Genomic DNA, 23,167 nt, shown 5'->3' with positions numbered 1-23,167 from the left:
TTTACATTACAACTGTTGAAAAGACCTTTATGTACTTACATCTAATCTTATTCTAGTCCGTTCAACTGGCAAAATCAACATAATCGTTGTACATTTCGTGAACTCTGAAAAAGAGTTGTTATGGACTATTCTATATACCAATATCTTTTAGCCATTTAGGGGTCGTTTGCATTCAAAGTCGAATTATTAAAGTTTGTTACTTAGTCATTTAGTGGGTTTATTTTGCGAAAAAAGAACTCAATTTCCTGATAAACTCTCTTAATACAGAAACAGTACACTTAGTTCACGTTTTCTCTATATTTTGGTGTGTCAAAATGACCTCAATATAAAGGACAGTATATATAAAGCCCTAAAAATGGTAAATCGCGTTCTACACATGACATTTATGCGGGAAAAACTGTGATTGGAATATATCACCACACTGCGACAATAAATGTATTAATTTGATCTCCTTCCACTAAAGTCATTCAAGTAAAATATATTATCGATATCTGATGTCGGGTTTGTCCACAATTTGGAATATATATAATAAAGATATACTGTTGAGTCTGTTCCCGGGTGCCGGAGATGGACTAGATGGACTTCAATTTATACTATTTATTGAAAGTAAGCGGATCCATCCTTTAGAACAGTTGTTCCTATGGTAATGCCCCCCTTTTATTAGTTAAAAGGCTACATCTTTTTTTTTCCTTTTTTTAAAACAGCAATTTTTTTTATTTTTTTTTATGGGGGGGGGGGGGGGGGGTCCAACATGTTAATTAGTTGAATTGTAAATCTGGACATTACTTTTCTCAATATTTTTCATGTCAGGACTGTTTTCCTCATTTTTGAAGGCTCTATATGGTTACCTATAATTGCTTTGTCATTTGAACCTCTGTGGATAGTAGACTCATTGGCAATGATAAATCATACCACATATCTAATTTTATATGGATCCATCCTTTAGAAAAGTCGTTCCGAATGTAATGAATCCCCACCCCCCTTTATAAGTTTAAAAGGCTACATCTTCTTTTTTCCTTTTTAGGGGGGGGGGGGGTGTTCCCAACTGGTTGTTCAGTTGTTAATCAGGCCATTCCTTTCTCAATTGAATTGTTGCATACTTTACATGTCGGGACTGTTTTCCTCATTTTTGAAGGCTGTATGATAATTATGCTTTAATATTTGAACCTCTGTGAATAGTTGCTCATTGGCAATCATACCACATATTCTGATTTTTTATATGGATTGCAGACCTGAAAAAAGATGTTCGAAGTTGAATAAGCTGCAAACTTTAAACAACCTACTACAAATGATTTAACATGAAACTGTTGAGCAGAACTATATATATTATATATAAGATCTCATTCATTCTTATACCACTTTCAATCAACAGAAAAAATGCAAATAATAATGATGTCTTGAAAGGTTTTTTAATACATTTTGAATCTTATCAATATAAAGTTTAAAACTGTATCGCAATAGAAACATGCATGTTGGGCTCTTTTAAGCCCAATATACGGTATGGTGTTTTCCCAATTTTGCAGGTGATATGGTTGCCTATAATTTCTTACATCCATTGTATTTGAATTTAAGGGAATAGTTGTTATTTATATAAAAACCACATCGATATATTGCATGTGCAACAATCAGACATCAACCTCACACTAAACTGGATGTAATTGAAAGACATCTAGAGATCAATATACAGTATCGAACAATAGTCAAAATAAGAAAAAATATAGCGAACTATTGAGAAGAATTATCATTACATGTATCTGCTAGATTTAAAATATTTTGTGTAAATTTTGGTATTTCATTGGTCGTAGATTTGGAATCTTATTTTATTATGATGTCAGATTTGAACATCCACTTGAGGAATGAAGGTTGAGTAAAGGCCGGATGTCAATTTTAGTCTTCTATATATGGGCCGTACTTTAACCTATAATGGTTTAATTTTTGAATTGTTGTTTGGATGGAGAGTTGTCTCATTGGCACTCACACCACATCTTCCTATATCTATATACATATATTATTGATTCAGAGGTGATGGTAAAATAAATAGACACTGACGAAGTCTAATAACATTTTATAGTTTTGAATGTTTCTTCACCAGTTTACTGCGATTAGGTGGAGGTATGCTCTTATTTCCGACAGAGGGGCATTTAACCTATATCAATTTGTGCATGAAGCGATTGTTACTTGTTGCTAGATACCGAATGATAATACCACAAATTTGTGAAAGTTTTAACCGGTGTATATATACTGAAAATATGATAAAAAAAAATCATGTCTTTTTCAGGACTTCTAATCCAACCATGTGGTATGACATGTTTGTGAGATGTGGTTATGGCGAATGGATGTTCATGAAGGACCTGTAGAACAAAGTATTTCACTGGGTTGAGCTCTTTGTCTAGGTGTATTATTAAAGTGCTTTGCTTTCAGCTCAGTTCATTGTTATGCATTTCGGTTTTTGTGAAATAAAGATTTGACGGACAACTCTCATCTGCACAAGGAATTGTCAAAGTAGTATCCATTCTATGTACAATGTAAGTAGTAATGGGGAGATATAAGTATTTTATTTAGATTTGAACATAACATTTTTTGTCCAGAAGCCAAATTAATAAAAAAAAAAGCACAAATTTACTAAACAATGCTACTCGTGCTACTAGCAATATAATGCTAGGTGGTTTTGTTACACTTCTTTTATACATCTGTACTGCCTTTTGGTTTTCAGTCCTGAGTGTAAATGGTCGTTCAGTATGTTAACATAAAAAAGAACAAAATTCATAAGGCCTATCTGGCCTAATTGATTTATAAAATTATATTTTATTGTTCAACATTTATCATTCATTCGTTTATTTCTTGATTTGTGTGAATTAACAGTAAATGTTTTACTGCACATTCATACCACAACAAAACTGCCTTACAGTACTGGTATCACTTATATTTGTATCCATATATAACCAAAAAAAATTATAAACAAGAATAATTTTGCACTACCTTTTTCATTTCGAATACATTTAGATATTTAGACATATTAAGTAGATGTTCATATCCACTATAAATTTTGTCAGATGACTTCTGTAGCAGTTATGAGTCTTTGAAGCATGCTCACAAAGGTTCTTTGGTTGATGACATTTTCATACTGGTCGAAACTATTTTTTTGCTTTCACACGGCTTTTGAGAAGATATTTTTCGAAGAATTAATAAAAAAAAACCCACAGAAGTTTACTTTCTAGCTCATCTAGCCCCAATCATTATGGCAGGCATTGTCATTAATTAAAACCATTAAATGTCTTCTAATCTGAGAAATAATTTCAACATTTAAACGAACTTTTTTACTTATGATACTGGGAAAATCCACCACAAAGTAACATAAATAGAACCATACAAATGGTACGCAAATACATGTTATCAGATACCATCTCCCATATAAAAAAAACACATCATGAACAATTGAACCTAATATGTGTTCCTCTCCTGGCTACAAAATGTATCCGAAATCAAAGATGTGAAACATATGCTATCATAATCATTTGGTAATCAATGCAGTTGGTGTCTCTTCCATGACAGTCTTGAACATAAAAAAACTAAATATTAAATAATCAACACTCCTAATGCTCAGGTTGGCTGTCATTGTGCAACACAGTTAACAATATAGAACCCTATGGGAAAAACCAGAGAACTCCTTTTGTCAGAAAACACTGTCAAACGTTCAAACATACTATCCACACTGATCTGTGTCCACACTTGTTTATATATAAATATATATATATAAAAGGTAAAACAAAATCCTAAAGGTATGTCTTTTACAATAATTATGTGTTGGTACAAGGCAACCTTTTGAGGGTCTTTTTTTCTGGGGCAGAAAATAAATTCTTCTTAGCAAAGGGTTAATCAATTATTGTATTTATTTAAACTAAAAAGTTTAAAAAAAAATCAATACTTATGCATGTAGTTTACAGTACAGATACATAGCACACAGATCAATCAAATGTATATTATTACTTTAAAATTAAAAGGTAAATTATTTTGTTATGCCAAACAAACGTTTACTTATATGATGTCATGAATTTTAAAGGTAAATTTAATCAATTGGCAACACAAACGTTTGCTTATCTAATATTAAAGGTAAATTTAATTAAAAGGCAAAACAAACGTGTACTTATCTAATTACTTTTAAAGGTAAATTAAAAATCTAACTGATTTTTTAAGGTTAATTGTGTTTAGAGATCTTATAAAAGGTAATTATATTTATCAAAGTTGTACATATATCGATGCAAGTTTGTTTTGTTTGGTAAGGTACACGTGTGTATGCTATTTATAGATAGGTCTGTTTGATTGGATATATAAGGAATGCGGGTAACATTTCATGCACGGGTGGTTTTAAGGTAGTTCAAGTCATTCGAGTCATTACAGTCAAGTGTTCCAGAGGCGTTTTTCTAAATAAATAATTTTAAAAATTTATTTATTTACAGGTTGATAGTCCAGGATGGGTCGCAAACATTGATGTGCTAGTCAGAGACAGACAATTAATTTATCACAATACTCATTGGTATTAAATGAATTACGTGTATTTACTATCTGAATAAAATGCACTTGACTTTTGCAAGTGGCTACTCCCAATTGAGAGTTTTGTATTATATTGATAAATGCTTTATGTTCGGTTGAGGTTACGAATTAGAACATAAATTATCAACGGGTGTATCTAATTTACACAAAAATAGTATTGTCAATGCAGAATGCTCGATTTCAATAATTCAGGAGGGGGTCTTTCAGCGATTTGACCGTATGTTATTAAAATGCATGATAAATGCATGGTTTCCAATTTCATTTAACGACACCTTGGTGTGAATATAAGTATATATAAGTTCCAGATTATCTCGCGCAGTATTTGTAACATGACTGCACTACAATTTCTTTTTTAGCTCAAACACGTTTTACTATGATGTTGAACACGGAAAATATATAATAAACTCAAATAAAAAAAATGTTAAATATCTTTGAAACTATTTATACATACTTTTGCATATTATAACATGTTATAATGTACCTAATTAGATATATACATTACCTTGATATAATGTGTCATTGCCTTCATCACACAGGAAATCAGTCATAAACATATGATTAAGGTCTAGACATCGTATGCGCATACTCAGCCATTCTAAAAATAAGCATCTTTTGTGAGGGGTTGGATAATTTTGTTAATTTTGTTATCATAATTTAGGTGAAAATTCCTCCATTCCCCCACTCATAGCTTACAAAATAATTATAGTCCCCTTTGATGTAAAAATAATATAAACTATCGTATGATTCATCATGTCAGCTGTTGTTTATAAGTTTGTGTGCTACACAGTTTTCTATTTTCATTTCGTTTGTATTTTTTTCTTTCAATTTTGTCCTTATATTTTAATCATGTTAATGTTTCGGTTGTAGTTATATTACTATTATTGTTATATATGACACAAGTGCGAAAAAAACAAAGTGGGAAAAATCTATGGAAAAAGAAAAATATATAAATAAAGTATCTTCTCAAGCGATTATTAAAGGTAACATGCAATATCGTCGATTGCCATACTTATTCACAAACATGTTTTTTTTTATTTGTTTATATGACAATAAAGATTATGATCATTAAACTTATTAAATTGTTATTTCTAAACCACATTTCTGCATATTTAAATGTTTAACGAATTATCTATATTTTTATTATCAGTGATTATTATATTTTAAAAATGTATGACGCGATAGCCTTCCAACACATTTGACCACCGTCTTCCAACGTCGTATCCGGACCAACTTCGTGACTGAGCGGAAAGATATATAAACTTGAAACAGATCTTCTCTCCAGTGAGTACAACGGGTGTTAATGAAACGGGTTTAAAGAAAATTGCCTGCGGCATGCAATACTTTTTTCAATTTTTTAAATAAAAACACCTTTGTTAAAAATGAAACATGGAAACGTAAACAGCTAATCTTAACTGCATTTTGTGTGTATAATTGATAACTGTACTTTGAAGAAGCATTCAAGTATGCCATTTATCAAACAAACGTTATCATGGTTATCTATTAAAATACTTGACAGGTAAATTATGATTTCACAGACCAAACAAAGATCAACAAAAGTTATCTCATTATTTTTATCAGGTAAATTATATTCATAAACTTTTGATATTGAACTCTAAAACGTAAGACATTAGTATAATTTTAAATCACTATTGACATTGAATATGTGCCTATATTTTTCAGTATAGACAAAGTCAGTAGAAATAAAGACAAAAGTCAAACTGTTATGAAACTTAAATATGAAACTAAAAGTACACCAGATACCAAATGTAACCACATTAAATAAGCGTCATCAAGAGGGCTAAGCAGCAGTCTGTTAGCGGACTCAATCTATTTTTGAGGGAGCCTGGGAGGGAGATCTAGCAAATTTGATGAGGTCAGAATATTTATTTCAAACATAAAGTCGGCCAGATTATTTATGTTCTTTCCTCCTGGGCCACATTATTTATTTTAAGATCAACCCCAAATTGACTCCAAATCTGTCCCTCTTCGCTACCCGATAGCATCAACTTTTCACCCCGTAAAGTAATTTATCTTTCGTTATACATATCACCTTTTTATAGGATACACATACAGCTTCAACCAATTACAATGTTGAGCAGTCAAAATGAAGTCTATACAGAGTGTGGTCTTAAGTATTCGTCACTTGAGATTTTCACTATATATTTCATACAAAACTACATGTTTTCAAAAAAATATTTTGTTGTCATTTCTGGTTTGATTTTAAGCAACTTGGTACCAATAGAAGCAGATTTGTCACAGGATTATTTGTTTATTCGGTTGTATTTTTGATGTGGATCTTTTTCATTTTCTCACAAGATAAACACAAATATTATTTTCTGTTCAGAAATTTGCTATATATTACAACCAAATTAATTTGTAAAATTTTATTATCCGTGTTCACATCAACAGAAAACTAAAACAACTGAAGACAAAACTATGACCAAATAAACAAATATTCTTAAGACAATTTTACATCTTTTAACGCCTTGTTTATAAAAATTCAACCATAAATGCCTTCAAAATATATTTTTTTGAAAAAAATATTTTTATGAAATATATGACAAAGAAATGCAGGTGGCGAATACTTTTGGCCATGTGTATTCTATTTATATAAAAAACATAATACTCTTACAATCGATGGAGGGTCTACGAAAAGAGGAGTCTTCTAGCGAGCGTGCACGTTCACTGCATATCCCTGAAAACAACAACTGATGATATTCTTTCCGGATTTTCTTCTAATATTGGATACCTTTGTAAATGATTACAAACATCTATTGGGGCCAGAATATTTATTTTTCTTGTGTGATATGACTATATATTTTCATCTAAATAGAGACCAGAATATCTATTTCTAAAATCTGTCAGGCCCCTACCTCAGAATCAAATGACTGTCCCCTTACATATCATGAATCTGATTTTGTTAAAATATGTAATGTATTGAAATTGCATGTTTATCTAAGGTCACTACATAACTTAATTACTTTAACAGATGCAGACCGTTATAATCGCGTCTTATCATGTGTGTAATTTGCATTAGTTTATCAGTTTTATTAAAACTATGAAACTGTCCAGACGACTTTATTATCTCGACGAGACAAATTTGATTTACAAATGAACAATTGGATTAATAGTATTGATTAGTTCAATAATGGCATCGGCACTACCTGTGTTTCCACCTTTCAGTGAACATGAAAGTGCAGCTGATCAGCGCTGGAAAAAATGGATAAAACAACTTCAAAATTTACTTGTTGGAATGAATATAAAGGATAAAGTGAGACAAAGAGCGTTACTTTTGCATTACGCAGGGGCAGAAGTAAATGACATTTTTGATACCTTACAAGAAACTGGAGAGGATTACGATACAGCACTTACGAAGCTTACCGAATATTTTGCACCGAAGAAAAACGTTGAATACGAAATATATAAATTCCGTCAGGCAAACATGGCAAAGCAAAAAACAAATGAAACAATGGATGCGTTTCATACGAAGTTAAGATAATTATCCGTCAACTGTGAATTTAATGATGACAATCGGGAAGTAAAATCTCAAATCGTTCAAGGATGTTCATCTTAAAGACTGAGAAGAAAAGCTTTAAGAGAAGATATGACTTTGGAAAAATTATTATCGTCAGCAAGAGCCCTAGAATTATGTGAAAAACAAGCAAACGAAATCGAGAACAAAGAAGAGAAACTTGAGACCAACACTTTACACAAGAAGAGTAATTTTCGGAAAAATCAATCAAGATATTTACAACAAGATAAGCGTCCTGAACAACGTGTGAATCGAAACAACAAATGTAGGTATTGTGGAGGTGAATTTCCACACCGAGGGAAATGTCCTGCTCAAGGAAAATCCTGCAACTTTTGTAAGAAGCTTAACCACTTTGAGAAGATGTGTTGGTCAAAAAAAAATGCTCATACTAAACGATCTGTTAATACGCTAGAGAATTCAGATTTTGAAACCAATTTCGAATGTCAATCAAAGATAGATAGTAGTTCAGATGATGAATATGTTTTCGGACTACAGACAGAACCGCTAAAAGGAACCGTGACCTCTATCAAACGTGATCATCCAAGATTTTGTGTCAAAATCAATGAATCAGACATCAAAGTTTTTATCGACACTGGCTCAAGTATCAATGTAATTGATGAGGATACATACAACAGGATGAAGAGAAAACCCAAACTGATAGATACAAAGACCAAAGTATGCATATGGATCTCATCAAAATTTAGAATTCGTGGGAAAGTTTGACACTGTAATTGAAACGAGAGATAAACTGACAAATGCAACTGTTTATGTTTCTAAAGGGACAAGCGGTAATTTAATGTGTTATGATACGTCATTAGAACTACAGTTAATCCCGCAAATATCGAGACTCTCAACAGGGAACAAACACGAACTATTGTGTGAACAATACAAAGATATATTTCATGGACTGGGCAAACTTAAACACAAGTGTAAATTCATGTTGACAAAACAGTAAAACCTATAGTTCAGCCACATAAAAGGATACCTTTTCATGTAAGGAAACATGTAGAAACCGAACTTGAAAGGTTAGAGCAGTTAGACATTATAGAAAGGGTACATGGACCAACTCCCTGGGTTTCACCTATAGTTGTAGCACCCAAACCTAAAAGTCCAGGTGAAAGAGGATAATGCGTAGATATGAGACTACCAAACCAGGCTATACAACGTGAGAAACACATAACTCCAACTATTGATGATCTAATAGTTGACCTTAATGGAGCTAAGGTATTTTCCAAAATGGACCTTTTAAACGGGTATCATCAGTTAGAACTTACACAAGAGTCACGAAATATTACTACTTTCACAACACATGTTGGACTAAGAAGATACAAACGTCTAAGCTTTAGAGTCAAGTCTGCTGCTGAAATATTCCAAAATACGCTAAGTACAGCATTAGAAGGTCTTGGCGGCGTGAGAAATATCTCCGATGATATCATTGTGTTTGGAGCATCTCAAGACGAACATGATACACGACTGACAGCCTTATTTCAACGTATAAACGAAAAAGGTTTAACACTTAACAAAAAGAAATGCGAATTTAATAAAGACAGCTTGGAAATTTTTGGACATACATTCAGTTCAAAAGGAATATCAGCAGATCCGAGAAAAGATGAAGCAATTCGTAACACCAATATACCGAGTGACATATCGGAAGTACGTAGCTTTTTGGCCATGACTAACTACGTTGGAAGATTTATACCAGAATATTCTACAATAACCGAACCATTAAGACTCTTAACTAAGCAAGGAGTGACATGGACATGGACTTCAGAACAACAACAATCGTTTTAGGCACTTAAAAAGGAATTAATGAACAAGAGGATAATGACTTATTTTGATTCAAGAAAGGCCACTGTTCTTATAGCTGATGCAAGTCCAGTAGGTGATGGCGCGTGACTTACTCAGGATGGCAAAAATAACGCATACGCAAGCCGTGCGCTTAGTGATGTAGAAAAACGATACAGCCAGACAGAGCGAGAAGGACTAGCCATAGTATGGGCTATAGAACACTTTCATCTTTACCTGTACGGACACAAATTTACACTCGTTACCGATCATCAACCACTGAAATGTATTTGCAACAATCCAAAACCGAAACCGCCAACGAGAATTCAAAGATGGAGATTAAGACTGCAAACGTATGATTTCGATGTAAAGTACAAATCAGGAAAATCATATGCCGCAGACTACATGTCAAGACATCCGAATATTAACGAAGCAAATCGAACTGATCATTCCGAGGTAGCAGAAAATTAGTGAATTATATATCAGAGAACGCAATTCCGAAAGCACTGACATTTGAAGAAATTGCATTAGAGTCCAAAGTCCAAAAATGAATATTCAGTATGTTATCAAAGCCGTGAAATCGGGAAACTGGGAAAATTCATTTGACAATAAATCTCTTGATACGTTTGCTCATTTAAAGAACGAATTAACGACAGTGAACACAGACAAAGGAGAAATATTGATGCATGATAATAGGATTGTCATTCCGCACAAACTTACAGACCGAGTTATAACATTGGCACATGAAGGTCATCAGGGAATTGTGCAAACAAAACAGTTACTAAGGGAAAAAGTTTATTTTCCTGGTAAAGACAAACGTGTAGAAGATACATGTAAAGCTTGTATTAATTATTTCCATGTCTAGCAGCCGCGCCAAAGAAAACGTTTGAACCGTTAGCTATGTCAGAACTACCAGATGCACCATAGACATATCTTAGCATGGATTTCTTCTGACCATTTCCGAGTGGACATTATCTCATGGTGATAATGGATGAGTATTACCGATATCCAGTTGTAGAAACACTAACAACAATTTCTGCAAAAGCGGTTATACCGCTACTTGACAAAGTATTTTCAACATTTGGAATACCGAATATAGTAAAAACGGATAATGGAAGCCCGTGGCAAGGAAAAAAATTCAAAGACTTTGCGACATATATGGGATTTACGCATAGAAAAATAACACCATTATGGCCTCAGAGCAATTCAGAGTGCGAGCGATTTATGCGTAGCATTGGGAAATAAATCAGAGCAGCAATCACGCAACATCAAAATTGGAAACATGTTTATTTGCAATGGACGAGTGGGTTCAGATAAGGGGGTTGGTCGTGTTACGAGTAGTCAGACGAGTCTTATTGATTATTGTATTGTATCGCCAGATCTATTTCCACTTTTGTCGGAATTCGAGGTCATTGACTTTGACCCATTATACTCAGATGTTCATTGCAGGTTACATGTTATATTTTCAACAGGTGTTACTACTGATTTGCATAACAATGATTCTACTCCGAACACGGTAAATATACCTGTCCGGTGGAACAATGAGATGAAAGATCAGTTTGTTAACATGGTTGAGGACAAAATTTCGACTGAAGATTTGTTCAAAAAACTTGTCACATTAAATGTTGAAAGTGACACGTTTCAATTAGATATTGACAATTTTGTAGATTTTTTTTAAAGCAAATTTATTGATTCAGCGCATAATTGTTTTGGTGATAAGGTAGTTCGAAATAACCAGTCGAATAGGCAAAACAAGGTGTTTCAACCCTGGTTTGATAAAATTTGTCATCAAAAGAGATCTGAATTTCACAAGTCAAAGAGAAATTATAATCTCTCTAAAACAGACGATTCCCGAGCTGATTTGAAGTATCACGCTAAGGCTTATAAGATCGCAATGAGCAAGGCTTTTAATGACTTCCAGTTTAAGGCAGAGAAAGACTTGCGCAGTGCATCTGATGGTGAACCACGAGAGCTCTGGAATATTTTAAATAATTTGAATAAATCTACTTCAAAAAGAGATGAAATTGATCTCGATAACTTAAATAATATACTCAATGGTGAAGTTTCAAACGAAGAAATTTTGAATGCTGTGAAAAATTTAAAAAAACAGCAAGGCCCCTGGGTTTGATAAGGTCATTAATGAGTATATTAAATCAACCATTAATGCTACTTTGCCTATTTATAGAGAGATTTTTAATATGATTTTGAATACTGGTGTAGTTCCTCAAATCTGGACGGTTGGAATAATTATTGCTATATACAAAATCAAGGGCGATCTGAACAACCCAGATTCGTATAGAGGCATTACATTAGTGTCCTCACTTGGTAAACTTTTTACAGCAGTACTTAATAGTAGGTTGACAAAGTATGCTGAACTAATAGAAACTATACCAAAGGCACAAGCCGGATTTAGAAAAGGATATAGTACAAATGACAATATATTTATACTACATGTTTTGATAGAATTATACTTTTATAATGATAAGAAACTTTTCTGTACTTTTGTAGATTTCAAGAAAGCTTTTGATACTGTTTGGAGGGTGGGGCTTTGGAAAAAAATTATAAATTGTAATATCACGGGAAAGATATTTAAAGTTATTTATAATATGTATGGCAATATCAAGTCTTGTATCAAAAGGGGGGTGAGTTATCAGGATTTTTTCCTTGTGAAGTTGGTGTTCGTCAAGGGGAAAATTTATCCCCTTTCTTATTTTCTGTATTTCTCTCGGACCTTGAGACTTTTTTCAGTGAAAATGGTATATCTGGACTCCAAACCCGTATCACAAAAAGCTCTTGAACACTTGAATACGTTTTTGTTGTTATTTATACTATTGTATGCTGATGATACAATCATTTTAGCTGAATCAGAAGCAGCTTTGCAAAAGTGTTTAGATGTATTCGAACAATATTGTAATATATGGAAACTGTCAGTAAATGTTGAAAAAACTAAAGTAATGGTATTCTCCAAAAGAAAGTACACTATGCTTGATAATTTTAAACTATATGGTTCAATTATTGAAAGGGTGGAGTCGTACCTGTATCTTGGTTTGCTTTTAAATCAAAACGGGAAATTTGTTATAACAAAAAAGAAGTTAGCAGAACAAGGACAGAAAGCACTTTATGCTCTATATAGAAAGATTAGAAATATATCTATTCCAGTAGATCTACAGCTTAAGCTATTTGATTCTTTAATTGATCCTATACTTTTATACGGGAGTGAAATTTAGGGATATGAAAAATTAGACATATTGGAAACTGTGCACTTGCAATTTCTAAAAAAGGTGCTCTCTGTCCGTAGATCAACGCCAAACTTCATGGTGTACGGCGAAACAGGTAAATATCCACTAGACATACATGTAAAATTACGTATACTTAATTTTTGGGTAAAACTACTTTCGAATGATTGTAAACTGTCTAGTATTATGTATAAGTTATTGTATGAAATGCATTGTTCAGGAAATATGCAATCAAAATGGTTATTAAATGTGAAATCTATACTGAATGATGTTGGTTTATCGTTTGTATGGGATAGCCAAGAAATTCTTGGTAAAAATAGTATAAAATATTATGTTAAACAAATCTTACAAGACCAATTTGTACAAAAATGGCACAGTATGGCTGTAAGTGCCTCAAGAGGGGAACTTTATTTAGCATTTAAAAGGGATTTATGTCTTGAAGGTTACTTGGTAAAACTAAATAAACAACGCAGAGTACAATTGAGTAAACTGCGATGTTCAAATTTAAAATTCCCTTTAGAAGCCGGTAGATGGTTAAATATACCTCGTGAGGACAGAATATGCACATTATGTGACATGGGGGTGATAGGAAATAAATTTCATTATCTGCTAGTATGTTGTAACCCTAATATTGAAAGAATTAGACAAATACATATACCAAGATATTATTTTTTTAATCCAACAGAGGACAAGCTATTTGGTTTGCTATACTATTGTAATATAAAAGTACTCAATAATATCGCATTATTTTTGCAAAAAATCATGAAGTATTTTTGATAAAAGAAACTGTCTAGTACTTACCTAATTCAAGTTGTGTGTTATAATCCAAGTGATCATATTATATATATATATATGTATGTCATGATATGATTGTGTATTTGTTTTGATCGTTTAAATCACGTGGCAAACAACCGTATGTTACGATGTGTTTGATGACTTATATTCAATTGACCTGTATATATGTTTATTTCAATTTTGTTCGGTTATTATACAAATCTTATACCACTTCTGTCAAGCTGTATATTATGTATATCTGCCTCTTGTAACAGTGTAAACTGTCAGAGTGTACAATAAAATCTTGAAATCTTGAAATCTAGTATGTGCTAATTGATATTATTTTGAAAGCTTCTGATAATGAGGTGAACATTTATAATCAATGTTTTTAATCTGTAAAGTGCACTCACCCATCGATGTACTAAATGTAATCTAAAAAAAAGGAAGATTGTAAGTTTGTGTGTATAAACAATTTAAAAGCCTGATCAACAAAAAAACCACAATAGCATGTTAAGTATCAGATATTTAATTTTTAAACAGCTTCTATTCACGTTTAATAAAAAAAAAATATTCAGTTGAACATTTGACAATATTATTGACGAATAAAACATCTGTACCCACAGACCAAACCTAGATGATTACTACGATGACCACTAAGACGACCCATAACACTGGCGTTATGTAGGGCAAGTATGCTTCAATTTCAAGACGTTCGTCTCAGGCTCGACAAAAGTGTAAAATGAAAAAAAATCCTTATAAATATTTTACGAACGTTCTCTCACCTACATGTAGAAAAATGAAAGGCGAAAGTATTGCCATATGTTGATTTTTCAATTATCTGATTAATTTTTACTATTTTGAAGGTTTAAGAAAACAAATATTAAACCATCATCATGATCATAGTTCCTATAAGTATGAGTATGCATGATATTCTTAGTAACTAAAGTAGCTATTTATTGTTTCAAGAAATACGTTTGCAATCATAATGATATTTTTAAGATGTATTTCCCAAACTCAATTGAGCGAAATATAATTTTGACTGGAAAGTGTACATGATAAATCTGTTATTGTTAAGTGGGCTGAAAATCTACTAGCTTTCTTTAAAACCTTCTTACATTTTAGATTTTTCGCTGATAACTTACTTACTTGTAAAGAATGTAGAGGTAACACAACAATATAACAATATAAAACTTCATACTGCTACATCTTTATTTATCCAATTATCTAACTTGAAAAGTATCTTTCTTTAAATGATTTTTTTTATTTTTTTTTTTATTGCTGCATATTATCATATCTTACCTTTTTAACTATTATTCTGCGATATACAGTTTTAAAATTTCACCACAATGTACTTGTAAAGAATATTGAAGTTCATTAAATCGTATAGACCTCTGAACATGAATGGTGTTGTAACGAAATGGGGGATAGTAAACTTTTATAGTTATTGTATATTTTCTTTTCATATAATGTCTTTCCACACTTCGCTTATTTTCTGAGAAATGATCTGAAATTGAATTTTCACAATACCATGAATAACATATAATGTGAATCTTATATGTAATTGACTTTCCTGAATGGAAAAATGAAAGTCATCCTTCTCTTTTTTCACCAGTATTTAAATGAATATACAGAAGGTGTAAAAGTATAACGATCATCCTGTGTACTATGGTTGTGTTCAATCCGTTATAGTGTGTGATAACATTGTGTAAAGGAATTCGATGTTTGCTGTACCACTGTTCACTCCAATGCAATTTATGACAATACCACTGCATCAATCTGTATAAAAAAAATTGCAGTGTTTTTAGAAACTATTTTACTTTGTTGTCGCGTATTATTTGTGAAACATTCGATGTTTTAAAAAGGCGAATTTTCTGTTCAAAGTCAACGATAATATAGACTTTTGAAGCCCAAACTTTCTACAGCCTTAAATACGCAAATAAAAAAATCCAAAAACTATATCAATACAGAACGACATGTTTAGGGAATTATAGCAAATCTTTTGGTTTACAAATTTGTATTCGTTATTTTGAAATAATAAACTTGAAATATCTGACATTTCTCCCTATCCAGTTTCCCCCTATTATTTTGTATGATGTGGACTGGTCATTGTTATTAATTTGTAGGCAATTTGATTGGATTAACTTGTTATTAGTTTACCTTCAAACTTGTTTATGATTTTCAGACATGACTATTGACAATAAGAACCTGCATGCATGTGTACGGTAATTAAATGACCTTCAAACTGGACACTGGACGATTCAATATTATATTTTTTCAAAGAAAGTTAAGGTATGAAAGGTAAGAATTGCCACTTCTTCTATTTTCACAAAATTTTCCGACTACACAGTTGATAGATTAGTTTTTAAAAGCCTTTTGTGGAGATAAAAGAGAAAGTTTACAAATAAGACGTTTTGGTTTATTAAAAAAGTCATTTTAAGAGAAAAGCCGAAATACAATTTACGCACGGCTACGGCAGGTAAAATTTTTATTTATCATAACAAAAAAAACATTGTACAGTCTCATTGGAATATGTTAATTACAATTAATCCCAAACTTAGGTAGTAAGTAAATGAAGTCAAAATATTCCGATCTGCCTATTTTTGGACATCAAAAATCAATACGATCGTTATAAAGTCAATTTCGTCTACTACACAAAATCTTGATAGGCACTATAGACAAATTTCATCGTTGAGTGTACAATTGATACATCTATTCCGAATGGAATTAATATATGATTCCGATCTTGTTTAAAAAAACCAACATTGATTTGATATGTTTTTTGACGTTTGGATACTGCATGCGATTGCTTATGATTATATTGTGACAAACATTATTAGCTTTATCAATTTCATCAATTTCAATGCATGAAATAGAACATAAGAATGTCGGAAGTGTTTTTCAAACAATACAAATTCGGAGTGGCTATTTGTCCGGCTAGCCGGACGAATAGTGCCAGGGCTATTTGTCCGGCCATGGAAATGCGCATGTCATATCATCGGACGCGGGTGTAATATTATCTTCAGTAGCACCAAGGGGGCGCGTGTAATCTGATCACCGATATTCAATTTTAAGATGGCTGAAAACGGTGATATCAATTTTTGTGATACTTTTTGCAGTTTTCGGAAATTGACAATGGAATACGATAGTATGAACTTCCAAGAATGGTATAATCTTATAAAAGTGACACTAAAAAATTGAAATCACAAGGAAAATGGGAAATAAAAGATAATTGATCGGTTTTACAAAATGATTCGACTCGCTATACAGCTATGTAAATGGTGGGAGATATGTTCAAAGCAAGAGTAGTTGAGAAAGGCCTTTACAATTTTGCATGTTTAACTGAATGAAATTTAACTAATAGTTTTTTTTTCCAAAAAATAAAAAAATAAATTTTGCAAGTAGTACACTTGAGGCTTCAAACTTGAAGTGGGATTGTTGGAAATATGATTATAAAAAGTGGGGGTATTGAAATACACGGGACAACAAAGATTGGATCAGGAGAAAAAAATAAAAATTTGGGAAAAGGAGCACACCGTGTCATCCGACCCCCTCACGTATTTTTTTTTAAATGTTTTTTTTTTTTTTGGGGGGGGGGGGGGGCATTATAGAAAAATCTCTCACCTTTCACTCAAAATATGGATAACTTTATGACAAGGGGTCTATAATTCTCTTTGACAGCTACAGACATAATAATTTTGTACCTCTTTCAGCTAGACGCTAACTTGTGCACGAGTCAAACACTACCCAAATTTGTTTTACATGTAATTTCTTCTCTCTTCTTATATTAAAAATATAGGATATTTTTTTTTTTTTTTTCGATGCATCGTTTATCCACATTGGACTATATACTAGTATGAAGGGAAAAAATCAGTTACTAGTAACAAGATTAGGCCCTAGTACTTAAGATTACAAACATGTGTTACCCCCTGGTGCTGCTGAAGATAATATTACACGCACACACTCAGATAAAGTGACATGCGCATTGTATTGGCCGGACAAATAGTCCTGGTACTATTCGTCCGGCTAGCCGGACAAATAGCAACTGCCATAAAAGTTCGGTAGCTAGAATTACGCACGTTAAAAAAAAATACGGTTTTTCATTAGTTGCGATTATCGCCATTTTTAAGGTTGAATTTGTTTGTGGTACATGAAAATAATTGTCTTTTAAAGGCGTTTGATTATTATCAAATATAATGTAGGCATTTGTCAGTTCATCGCTGGTTTGGTACGTAATAGTGAGAAACATCTAGTAAGATGTTTTTGGTCAAGAGATCTTGGCTGATTATCTAAAACTAAGGTAATGCATTAGTCATAACAGTTGTATAAAACAAATTGTTTATGATACTCATGACACATATAAGGCTAGATATGTTATCAATTGACGACGGACTCATCAGCCCGCTTAAAACAAAGTTATTGCAAGCTTAAGGTGTTAGACCTAGGATAAGGGAAATAACTCTTAATATCATCAGTACGTTTGTGTCACCCATTTTCATAAATACGTTCTAAGCTTCTAGGATACATAGGTTATTTTCAATCTGTTTCAGGTAAATGCTTAAAATACATTAATAGAACTTGACTATTACAAACGCATCACTGAATCAAAGAGTAATCTCCGTGGACCAAGGTCTACCCCCTTAAATTCAATACAAAGTTGAAAAGCCTTGAAACCAAATTAGATCCAACGCGTTGTCGAATTTTCTAAAGCCATCTTTGTCTCTGGTAGAAAAAAAAACTACTTCGAACAATTTAATATTCTATAACTATTAAATTTACAGATGAAATGTATCTGTTAGTGTTGTCAAATCGTACAGTTGTGACTAACCAGTTACTCAGGTAATCGTTCAACCGATTAACCGGTTAACCGATATATAAGGTTTACATTATGCTTGAATGACATACCCTACAAGTGTACGTTTTTATAATACGACGAATTGAAGTTGGCTTACAATGCTTGTCTGTGCGGATAGTTGGCAAAGTTTGACTAGAAATAATCCAATACACCGTATAAACTATGGCGTTTGTTCTAATTTCAGATTGATGTCTAAAAAAATAATGTGGGGTATTTCAATTTGAAATAATAATGCCTGCTTCTCGTAGCATCAAGTATACATTTATTACATTCACGTTGATTTGTATTTCACTATTTTGAGTTGGCATTTCGTTTTAAGTATTACAAAGCCTGGCGCGATGGAGGTTGCATTTGCAGATGTAGGTCGATGCAATATAAATGAAAAATAGAATAATGAAGTGAATCGTATAGTTTAATCGGAATACTGATACATGTATGCAGTAACTGTTTAAAAAACATGTATACTAATTATGTTTCCTTATGATCTTGCTCCGAGCTGACATACAACTTGTCTTAATTCTTATTAATATGATGTTTTTAAGAATTAACAATATTAAACAATATTCTGGACAATTGATCTGTCAAATTAATTACCACAACGATATTTATTGTGTTCAATAGATCTGAACATTTTTTTTTTAATGATTTCAAAACTCATTTATATTAAATCAATTGAAATTAAATACGAATTTTATAATAACATGTACAGAATTAAATGCATAATTACCAATGTAATTATATAAACAAAAGATTGTTATTCGTGAAACACGAAGTTCAAAGTTTACAACCATGCACATTTTCTTTATATACGAGTTGATAACCGATGGTGCGTTTCATTCCATGTTCATTTTCACGTAAAATAATGAGCAAAAAGCGAAATTCAAACTTTATTACACTAGGATGAAGATAGGATGCTCTTAAGACACCTTATTTGGTGTCCTAAAGTTAGGACGAAAAATGAGATATATCATAAGTTAAGGTTTATGTACCCTTCTGTAGCCATTTTTGTACGAACTTTTCAAACCTCAATTGTATCAAAACTACAGATATAATGAATAATAGAGATAGACCGTTTTGTACATATTCCAAGGGGAAACTTGATGCAAAGCATTATTTTTTACTGTTCCAATGCATTTCATAGAAAAAGTGGACTTTGTGGCAAATAAATCAAGATTTTGATGGACTTCGGCTGTTGTCTGCTCTATATGGTAGGGTTGTCTCTTTGACACATTCCCCATTTCCATTTCCAATTTTATTATGATGAACACAATGTACATGTAGCTAAAGCTCTATTGATTAACAGTCAGATTAAACTGTTTAGAAAAAACAAAAGTTAGACCATTCGAAGTCAAAAATCTGGAGTTCCTAGTGAAATTAAGTCGTTGGTCATTTTTTGTTTAAAGTCATTTTTATAAAGTCTTTTGTGTGATTTAATTAATAATAGAATTGATGTATTAACTAAAAAGGAAAACTTGTTTTAGATTCAAATGCATAAAACAAATTGCGTAACCATGTTATCGTACTATTTACGCTTTCATAACTGTATCCACAGATCTTTTTGGTGACCTTATTTTCTCCGGTCGGGTCAGGCTTTTCTTTTGGTGATAAGCTTGTCTGACATGATTCGTTCTAAATTGTGTATACTGGCATCGATCCGTTCATATCACAAAATTATGTACCTGTAATTATACAATGTTGTTATGTTGGTGATCAACTGTTTCCCTGTATACATCTAACTTCCAGAAAACAGAATATAAAAAAGCAAACAACTAACAAACAAACAGATTTCTCTACATTTATCATGTTTGAACTCCACTTCAATTGTAATGGTAAAATTCCTTCGTGTCTTCTTTCGTCATATATTTAACCTTAAATGATCCACTTTATTTCTTTCGAAATACCTGACGTACCTAGATAAATAACTGGATGTCGGGCATACTTCAGGTACAGGTCATGGGATTATATACAGATGTTTATAGTATATAAGTCTTAAATTTGAGATTACCAATACGACTAGAACAAAAATGTTTCAATACATATTATTTTCCGTACTACTTGTTTTCCCATTTCCAAGCCACGAGGCTTCTACAAAGAAAACGTCACAACTGACCACACAAACAACAACAGAGGTAAGTAAACATATAATAGAGTTTAATATCGCATAAAAATTATATAGTATTCTTCGGAGTAAGCAGACCATTGGTTACTAAAATTTATCATTAAATATAGAAAATTGCATGCCACTTTTTAAAGCATTTCAGTTTACATATGTATCTAGATATTGACTGTTCATATTTTGTGCTGTGAGGGGCAAATGCTTAATTTTACATAAAGTATTTGAATATAATTTCATTATCAAGATAAAATGCAAAGGTTATTGGATATCCCTCCATGACAAAATCAGTACATGCACAACAAAAAATACACAAAAAAGGCAAAGAAATGGCACTATAATGGTCATCTTTCTTTATTCTTCATCTCAAAGTCTAAGTGAGGCAGTTCTTTCTCTGAAGAATTCATTCTGGGCTTCAAAACGGTACAAAACCACACACCTGACAGCAACATTAGTTCTAAACAGTTTTGTATGTCTGACTTAAAGTGCTCTGTCATTGATTAAAAAGCTACGCAAAGGATTATTCTAGAATAATTTTTTACTAATCAACATTATAAATATGTAAGTTTTGCTTTTTCATGCTTATAACATACTTGATTTTTTTCAGCAACCAGAAATTAGATGTAACATAAGAAAAACGCAGTGCCCGGATGGTTTTTGCTGTGCAAGAGATGAGTTTTTGCCTGAGTATACTACGTGTAAACATACTGGTATAATAAAGTCTTCTTGTTCGACAGTAATGAATGAAGCCATGTGTCCATGTGAAACCGGATTAGTTTGTGTTCCAAATGTAAACAGTGTAGATTTCGTATCAATTTACGGTAAATGTCAAAAGAATATTACGACAATCGATTCAACTATTGCAACAACTGTAAAAGGATCAACCACAATACTAACTACAACAACTAGAAAACAACACATGGAACATAATCATCCTCCAATTATTCAGTTTCATAGTTCAGCGGTAAAAGTTTCAAAATTTTCCAAAGTTGGACAACCATTTTCAAAATTTACTGTAAAGGATAATGATCCGGGTAAAAACGGAATAGTGCAGTGTTCAGTGATACAACCGGGATTTTTTAAGATAGAAAAGGTTGATAGCTACTTATTCCAAGTGGAAGTAGCATCTTCATTAGAAAATTTGTCTCCACAAGCTTTGGGTACACTTATCATATGCCAAGACAACGGAACTCCTCCATTAAATGGAATAAGACAAGTTTCTATAAGTATTGTTCTTGAAAATGTAGCATTCGATACTACTACAATCACTCCATCAACTTCCGTAACTATGGAAACGATAAACTCAAATTTAGAATCGACTTCGAGTAAAACTGAAATTACACAAACTGTGAATACCACACCAAGTAATGAAAATTCAACAGCATCATCTTCTGAAACTTCAGAAACTTCCACTTCCGTTTAAGTCTGTACCATTAGTTAATACACATAGTACGCAATAAAAGACTAGTTTTCAATTAACTTTGTGAAAAGTGGAATTTTCAAAAGATCTTAATTTGTGTAGTGAATTATTCAAAAGGGAAAACTACTAGTATTGAACTACTAAAACTGTTATAACATTATTTATCACTCATCTTTGTTCTGAACAAATCTCAGTTGACCTTAAATAAAAGGCGATCTCATATTCTAAAAGTTGACCTTTTTTAAAGGTCCTCCTAACTAAGAACAAATATACTATGTTGTTGTATATCATTTTCTCTCTCTCGTTATTTGTTCATACATTCTGGCCTTTTATAGCTGTCAATGTTTTACTCATTTTAAATCAAATTTGATTGTTATCTTATTTCTAAAGTAAATTAATCAGGAGCCTGTAATTCAGTGGTTGTCGTTTGTTTATGTGTTACATATTTGTTTTTCGTTCATTGTTTTACATAAATAAGGCCGTTAGATTTCTCGTTTGAATTGTTTTACATTGTCTTATCGGAGCCTTTTATAGCTGACTATGCGGTATGGACTTTGCTCATTGTTGAAGGCCGTACGGTGACGTATAGTTGTTAAAATGTTTGTGTAATTTTGGTCTTTTGTGGATAGTTGTCTCATAGGCAATCATAAAATTGAGAAAGGAAATGGTGAATATGTCAAAGCGACAACCACCCGACCATAGAGCAGATAACAGCCGAAGGCAACCAATGGGTCTTCAATGTAGCGAGAATTCCCGCACCCGTAGGTGTCCTTCAGCTGGCCCCTAAAAATATGCTTAGTAGTACAGTGATAATGGACGTCATACTACCATATCTTCTTTTTTTATATAATACAATAGTTTAAAACATCAAACTTCCATATTTTTTGGCATCTTGTTGCTGTTT

The 23,167-nt window shown here is 32.3% G+C and overlaps 2 protein-coding genes across 3 annotated transcripts in view; one reads left to right on the top strand and one right to left on the bottom strand.

Annotated features, from left to right (window-relative positions):
• LOC134686061 (uncharacterized) overlaps nucleotides 1–5,150 on the bottom strand; it is a 40,954-nt gene extending 35,804 nt beyond the window's left edge. Inside the window, exon 1 of one of the 2 annotated variants that reach the window (XM_063545753.1) lies at nucleotides 5,054–5,150. The gene's annotated coding sequence lies outside the window, so the exon portion shown is untranslated. Of the gene's footprint in view, nucleotides 1–39; nucleotides 107–5,053 lie in introns of those variants that run through there. The other variant, XM_063545752.1, reaches the window with a different exon arrangement.
• Nucleotides 5,151–20,399: 15,249 nt separating this feature from the next.
• Nucleotides 20,400–22,675, top strand: LOC134687032 (protocadherin gamma-A4-like). The gene is made up of 2 exons (XM_063546975.1): nucleotides 20,400–20,859; nucleotides 21,451–22,675. Exons 1-2 carry the CDS (start codon nucleotides 20,755–20,757, stop codon nucleotides 22,264–22,266), a joined length of 921 nt encoding a protein of 306 aa, XP_063403045.1. The 5' UTR covers nucleotides 20,400–20,754; the 3' UTR covers nucleotides 22,267–22,675.
• Nucleotides 22,676–23,167: the final 492 nt, after the last annotated feature.

Source organism: Mytilus trossulus, chromosome 10 (genome assembly GCF_036588685.1).
Source record: "Mytilus trossulus isolate FHL-02 chromosome 10, PNRI_Mtr1.1.1.hap1, whole genome shotgun sequence".
NCBI lineage: Eukaryota > Metazoa > Mollusca > Bivalvia > Mytilida > Mytilidae > Mytilus > Mytilus trossulus.
This window is presented reverse-complemented; position numbering and strand designations above follow the sequence as displayed.

Coding starts and splice junctions, on each gene's coding strand:
- LOC134687032 (XM_063546975.1), top strand. CDS start 20,755: ATGTTTCAATACATATTATTTTCCGTACTACTTGTTTTCCCATTTCCA. Junction 20,860..21,450: donor CCACACAAACAACAACAGAG/GTAAGTAAACAT, acceptor GATTTTTTTCAG/CAACCAGAAATTAGATGTAA.